The following is a 7,352-nucleotide window of genomic DNA, read 5'->3' on the forward strand; positions in this document are numbered from 1 at the left end:
ATGGTGTTTTATATTTGTACTTTTTTAGAATGTTTATGTGGGATTATCACCAAAGAATTTATATGGTATCAACGGTCACAATCACATTATAACAATTACAACAATCACATTATATTACAAATTGATTAAAAAAGAAAAAAAAATTACCAAAGCTGTTTGTGTAGCAATTTCTTTTTTCAGCCACTTGGTGGTGATGGAGACAATGAAACTGCAAAATTTAAAAACTGCATGTATTAAAGCAAATTCATCTTTACATTATAATAAATATAAAAACAAAGATCAATTTAAATACTCAATATTATTCAGGATGTATGAGGTGCTATAATATCACCAAAAATTAAATTCCAGTTGCATTTCTAAAAAATTACGACAACAAAACAAAATAGTTAAATAGTTAATACATAAATAGTTAAATAGTTAATAAAATCTAATATAAAGGACCTGCAATAATAAGGAAAAGCAACCAAATATTTTGTCAATCTATATTGTGTTAGCTAAAAGCAAAAGATTGCAGATACATTGTGATAAACTCTGCACCTATAACAGAATAAGGACTGCATACAAGAAATTATTAAGTTTTATTTCTGGTTATATTTTGCTCACATGTACAGTAAAGGCAGTATTTGTTTCTAAGTGAAGCAGACTTTACATTTCATATCTGAGTGAACTGTGAAGCTGTGACATCTGCTCAAAGACAGCGTCCTCATTTACACTTTACTGAGTCTTCTTAACACACAGCTGCCTTATCAAGAGAATTAGGTACAACCCAATATCTCACAGACAGTGTTTTATATGTAAAAATAAGAGTGAATATTAGATAGAGTTTAATGAGAGCTCTGTAAGGATGTTGTCTCTAAACAACAGTGGAAACTAACTCTGCTATCTGTTTTGAATATGAGGTGTTCTCTAATCATTTATTTAAACATGAACATAGCTAAAATTGAATCTACTAAGACTGAGATCTTAAGATTGATATATGATTTATGAAAAAAAATATGTTTGTTCTGAGGGTTTAATACTGCTCCCAGAAACTGACTCGTGCAGTATAATGGACTACATGAGAGATTTTGTTTAAATCATGGCATTCCTGTTGTAAGAACTCTTCTGTAAAGGATGACCTAGCAGGAGCTCCTTCTCTTGAACAAGACTGTCTAGCAGCTCCTGCTGCCGGTGGTTATGGTAAACCTTTAGGAAGGCTAGTACTGTTAGACCAAACCAGCATAACCAGGCTGACCACAGGCCAAACTGTGAAACAAAGAACATATTTACATATTGGTACCAAACAGAGATTATGTACAAGAGACTCATGAAATATATACTGTAAATATCTGCTTGTGAATGTAAGTTGTATGAATGTTTACCTGTGCAATGGCAAACTGGTCATAAAAGGAGTTGTCAACACCAAGCTCTAAATCTGTGTCTTGCAGATCCTCACAAATGTCGAATGAATCAGATAGATAGATAGATAGAAAGACTGTAGAATGAATCAGTTTCTAAATCATTGTGATGGAACACGGACATCTAATAAGAATAATGGCTTTTGTTTTTTTGTTTTCCCACACTCCCTCAATATCTCTTCTTGGAGTATATCACTGCATTTCAAACAGGATTAATGAGAAGGGTCATTCCAAACCAAAGTTTCATAACTGGACACTTCAAAAAGACAGTTGAAATGAAGGATTCATTTCACAAACACTTTGCTAAATACAAAAAACTGCATACAGTGGCCTTAAAGCACAAGTAATTAGAAAGTGACTACATTTTGGAAATGTATGAAGAAAGAGAAGAAATTTTAGAGCCAATTTAAAAAAAGTTCACCCAAATTTCATTATTACTATTATTAACATTTTGATTATATTACTATAAGCATAAAATATGCTTGCTCGTTGTAATAGCCTACTAAATAGCAGCATGACTGTTTCCCATGCATGAGATACAGTGCTGCACTCTTGTGTGATATCGCTTGGTTCTAACTGATTTAAAATGGTTTAAAACAGTTTACCTGCTGGGCATGGCCCCATTTTCAGTGACAGCATCACACCATGAACTGAAGCCAACACTGGATATGGTACCAGCTACAAACACCACAAATACCACCAACAAGCACAGAGCAGATTCAAGAAGGCATGGAAAAGAAGGCTGCAAGAGACATAAAATAAACATGTATGAAAACATAATTTAGGCTATTGATTGGAATGTTTTAATATGCAATGCGGTCTGAGTGAATGATTGTCATGTTCTCATTCTGCCACATCCCCTCAGTAAACAGCAGGCATTTCCCCTTGAAGTCATCGCTGTTTTCAGAGAGCGGTACAACGGAAATGAAACCGAAAAGAAATGCTAAAAAATAAAGAATGCAATGGCCGAAGAGAAAATTATCGACGGCCATCGTTCCGGCGACTGCTTTTGGCTACTGCGCATGACAGGGATGGATGTCTGCATAATGTTATTGGACGACGACTAAAATGTCACCCCTGCATTCACAACATCTTTTAACATTAGTACGTTTTGACTGCAATGATAGCATCGTTACGTAAACTGCTGAAAATATTAAATATGAACTAAATAAATTATATTTAGATATGAAAGAGTAAATATTGTACAACAAAATGAAAAAAAGAATAATAATTCAGTATAAGAGAACTATAATATATTCCAGGTTCAGTTCAGTAGAGTGGACATCTTGTTGAACGTGTTAGCATTGTTATTCGTTTGGGATTGGCCCAGATGGCTTGGAAGAGTTCTGTTAAATCCTGAGGATAAATGGATTAGGTGGAGGTCACAGTGAGTCTGGACACAATTCACTCTAAACCTGCTCCTCACCTCTTCTGTGGTACCTCACCTAAAATATGCAAAAAAGGGAATATGACAGCATCTACAATCAAGGTCCATGGATTACAAGCCCATATTCAGCTAATTGATATCTGGGTAGGTAAGTTATGTGGTTTTAAATGGGTGGGGGTTGTAGGAATACAACTTAGAATGGTATGAAATTATAGTGCTTAGAATAACAAATCTAATGTCAAAAATGCTATTTGTAATTTATTAAATTATAATTTATAATGTGTTTTTTGACTGTGTACATGGAATTCACTTTACATTTGACAAGCTGACAACGTCTTGATTACTTACACCTAACTCCATACGCATACTCAATAAGTATTGAAACAAAAAATAACTATGAGCCACAGTAGCCTTATAAACATAAACATATTAACAAAAGAATTGACATTTCTACACTTACTGAACTCAAATAAGTTTGCACTTACAACTCAGAAATAATCTTTCAGTAGGTATCATTATATTAGTATATAGTATAGTTATAGAAATATACAAATATATACAGTACAATATATATTAAATGGCCATTTGCATACATTGTAAACCATCCATGCATTTATTTTGTTTCATTTTTATTTTAATTTCAGTACCTGTGCTATTATGAAGCTAAGGCCGTCCTCCAGGAGTGTAAAAATACCTAACCTAAGCTGCTTATGTGGCCCTCTTGGCCTTCTCTCCCTGATTACTTTCCTATTCCCTGTGGAACATATTTCCTGTCTTCTCCCATTTACCCAGTATGTTATATAACCCTAAAATAAAATGAGCTTTACACCTGGACACAAAAAAAATTACCACTGAGACAAGTAAAAGCAACAATGGCAGTCTTAAAAGTGACATTTACAAAGACAAACCGAGACAAACTGGCCCAGGTTTTATGGGTACTGAACTGGGTGTCTGTGGTAACTGGAGTCACGCTCTTCAGCCTGGGTCTGTTCTTAAAGGTGGAGATTGTGAAGAGACGGGAGCTGATGTCAAAAGAGATTGTGTCAGTGCCAAACATGCTTATCTGTGTTGGCTTGACTGCCTGTGCGATCAACTTCCTGGGGGGAAAGATCTGCTATGACTGTGTGGACACTACCAAGTTCCTGCGATGGAAGCTGCTGATGCTGCCTTACATCATATGTACCTTTTTCTTTACATTTTGTATCCTTGTGGGAGCATTGATGTGCTATAGCATGCGTAATGATCTGGAGGAGTCACTGTTTTTGGGCTTACGTGACGCCATGCGCTACTATAAAGATACGGACATGCCAGGCCGCTGCTACATCAAGCGCACAATGGACATGCTGCAAATGCAGTTTCAGTGCTGTGGCAACGAAGGATATCGAGACTGGTTTCACATTCAGTGGATCAGCAACCGCTACCTGGATATGACTGATAGCGGAGTTGCGGAGTAAGTCCATTACTACCCACAATGCACTTTAATATTACGCGGTTAAAGTCATTGTTCACCTACAATGAAAACTGCGCCATCATTTAATCAACTCATGTCATTCCAAACCTGTATGATGTTCTGTCTTCTGTGGAACACAAAAGAGGATATTTTGAAGAATGTTTCAGTTGACTTTGTCCATACAATGAAAGTCAGCCGAGTCCAAAATAACACCCAACCCCTTTGACTTTCAACAGACATTTTTTTATGTGTTCCACTAGAAAGAAAGCCATACAAGTTTGGAACAACATGAGGGTGAGTAAATGACAACATAGTATTTATTTTGGGTATGCCATAAATATACAGTGGTGGCCATAATTATTAGAACACTAGTAATTTCACCAACTAAAAAATGGTTTTAAGTCAGTTATTTTTATCTTTTGCTGTAGTGTGTCAGTAGAAAATATCAGGAGTCTGACAGCAGCCAGTGCTCCACAGTGATCTCATCTTCATTGTCTGGAATGACATGAAGAAACAGAACAAACTGAGACAGACTAAATCCAGAAGAGCTGTGACAAGGTCTCCAAGATGCTTCAAGAGACCACAGTTGCCACAATTCTTCTGGATTTAGTCTGTCTCAGTTTGTTATGTTTCTTCATGTCACTCCAGACAGTCTGATGATGATGAGATCAGATCTCTGTGTGGAGCACTGCCTGTTGTCAGACTCCTTGTGCAAACAAAGATCTCACTGGATTATTACAATTAATGGCAAAATGAATGTTTGGAAACAGGCCTGGTGTTCTGTCGATTTGTCCTACCCTGTCAGATTTTCCTACCTCCCACTAAAACAGTGGGTATTACAATGCAACTGTAAAGTTATGGTTTATTAATGTCTACACCTACCACAACCCTAAACCTACCTTTACAGTACTGCAGATACAATAATTATTTGTTATATTAGCGGTTGTAGCTAGAAGGGATACAGCTACAGGAAACCAACAATAAATATTATTTTCTACCAATTAGATTGCGTTTTTATTAAAGTCTACACCTACCCCAACCCTAAACCTACCCTTACAGTAATGCAGATAAATTAAATATTGTTGTTTAGCATGAGAAAAAGGACGCAATATTGATGTGCACATGGGCAGTAAACCCGGGTAGGAAAATCTGACGGGTAGGATAAAATGTCAGGACACCGGCTCCAGAATCAAATCTACTGAGGGTGCTTCTTACATTAGTGAGGGTGCTCTAGCACACATGAACAACCGGGTCTATATGGAAATGTAAACGGATATTTCCTAGTGACACTACAGCAAAAGCCAGACATAACTGACTTAAAACCATTTTTTATCTGGTGAAAATACTAGTGTTCTAATAATTCTGGCCACCACTGTTTACTATTAATATTGCAGAAAGTTATTTAATGCATTCTACTCTTCTTCAGACGACTGCGGAGTAATGTGGAGGGGAAGTATCTGATCGACGGAGTGCCATTTAGCTGCTGTGGCCTGCATTCTCATCGTCCCTGCATCCAGCATCAAATCACTAACAACTCAGCACACTATAATTACGAATACCAGAAGGAGGAGCTGAACCTGAACCGGAGGGGCTGCAGACAGGCACTGCTGGAGCACTACACACAGATAATGCAGTCCATTGGCTTAATCGTTCTCATCATCTGGCTTTTTGAGGTGTGATATTGAGCCTGTTTTCTATATATATATATATATATATATATATATATATATATATATATATATATATATATATATATATATATATAATTTTATTTTATTCCTCTGATGGCAAAACTGAATTTGCAGCAGCCATTTCTACAGTCTTCAATGTATTTCAATCTATCTATCTATCTATCTATCTATCTATCTATCTATCTATCTATCTATCTATCTATCTATCTATCTATCCCTATTATAACAAATTTTTCAGTATGGATTGGTCTAACAGCTCCAGTCGAATGCAAGGGTTTTCAGATATCTACTGACATACAGATGCAGATGGTTTAATAAAAATAAAAAAAAAAGTCAGTTGAGAGAGATTTGAAACTGCAACCCCTCATTATAAAACCAAGAAACACTCATAGCCTCTTCGTTTTCTTAAACCTTTTCTCCTTCCTCTAGGTGTCAGTGTTGACAGGAGTACGCTATCTTCAGACGGCCATGGAGAATGTGCTGAGGTTAGGAGACCCTGACTCTGAGTCTGATGGCTGGCTTCTGGAGAACAGCATTGCGGACACTGCACGTTATAATTTCAACATCATCAAGAACCTGGGAAAATGCTACCAGGTGGATGACGATCCCAACATTGATGTACCTAGCACCAGCCAGCAAGCACAAGAGAATGTCCCTTTAAAGCAAATTCCTATAGCCCAGTAGTACAAGACACATTGGACATTGAGACTTACCCAGCCATTTAACAATGACAGCCTTGGAGAGGCAGATTATGCTCTGCATTGCAGCCTTTGACTCTTTACTTGATGCAAACAAAGAGGAATGGACGTAAAGAATGGCCTGAAAAATAAAACATAATGTGAAGGAGCTCTCAGCTGAAAGGCACTGCATTGCAATATAATCATTGTGCCATTCAAAAGAAAAAGACAATGAAATGTGAAATGCATTTTAAGATGCTGGGGAACAGGACTGATTTGTAATAATGGTTAACACTGCTGTAAAGAAAGATGGTAATGGAAGACAAGCTTCCCTGTGCCTCTGCCCTGTAATGAAGATTATTTTGTCCATCCTAAAAATATCTTAATGATAAACACATTTCAAGTTAATCTGAAAATGGTTAAATTATAAGCCTTTGTTTTATTACTAAGGAGCTATTACCATCCATAATGTATAAAATGCCTTTTTCTCTCTCACTCATTTGCTTTACTTTTTTCATTGTAGGTCCGTTTTCAGTTTTCCCTCTAGTAAACCATTCACATATTGCTTTGGAGACTTGCAGTATCTGGCAAGGTTGAATTTGTACTTGATGGCTACTTATTAATACTAAAGGTGGCTTTTAAATGCATTATTGCAGCACAGCTGTTTTATATAAGCCTAAATTGTTTTGAAATATGTTAAACCCATTGTGTGTTTATTCTTTTGTGGCTTTATTTCTCATAATTGCTACT

General features: G+C 36.4%; 1 protein-coding gene and 1 pseudogene across 2 annotated transcripts; one reads left to right on the plus strand and one right to left on the minus strand.

Annotated features, from left to right (window-relative positions):
- Window positions 1–559: 559 nt before the first annotated feature.
- Window positions 560–2,656, minus strand: LOC132106783 (transmembrane protein 179-like; annotated as a pseudogene).
- Window positions 2,657–2,768: 112 nt separating this feature from the next.
- LOC132106782 (photoreceptor outer segment membrane glycoprotein 2-like) lies at window positions 2,769–7,169 on the plus strand. Of its 2 annotated transcripts, none has more exons than XM_059512772.1 (4): window positions 2,769–2,932; window positions 3,429–4,234; window positions 5,661–5,907; window positions 6,355–7,169. In XM_059512772.1, exons 2-4 carry the CDS (start codon window positions 3,657–3,659, stop codon window positions 6,607–6,609), a joined length of 1,080 nt encoding a protein of 359 aa, XP_059368755.1. In that variant the 5' UTR covers window positions 2,769–2,932; window positions 3,429–3,656; the 3' UTR covers window positions 6,610–7,169. The 2 variants fall into 2 exon arrangements, with proteins under 2 accessions (XP_059368755.1, XP_059368754.1); XM_059512771.1 differs by having other exon boundaries at window positions 2,769–2,928.
- Window positions 7,170–7,352: the final 183 nt, after the last annotated feature.

Source organism: Carassius carassius, chromosome 27 (genome assembly GCF_963082965.1).
Source record: "Carassius carassius chromosome 27, fCarCar2.1, whole genome shotgun sequence".
NCBI classification, from domain to species: Eukaryota; Metazoa; Chordata; class Actinopteri; order Cypriniformes; family Cyprinidae; genus Carassius; species Carassius carassius.

Excerpts from the sequence above, each read along its gene's own strand:
- LOC132106782 (XM_059512772.1), top strand. The coding sequence starts at position 3,657 with ATGGCAGTCTTAAAAGTGACATTTACAAAGACAAACCGAGACAAACTG. Across the intron at positions 4,235-5,660 it reads ACTGATAGCGGAGTTGCGGA|ACGACTGCGGAGTAATGTGG; the intron begins GTAAGTCCATTA and ends ACTCTTCTTCAG. Across the intron at positions 5,908-6,354 it reads TCATCATCTGGCTTTTTGAG|GTGTCAGTGTTGACAGGAGT; the intron begins GTGTGATATTGA and ends TCCTTCCTCTAG.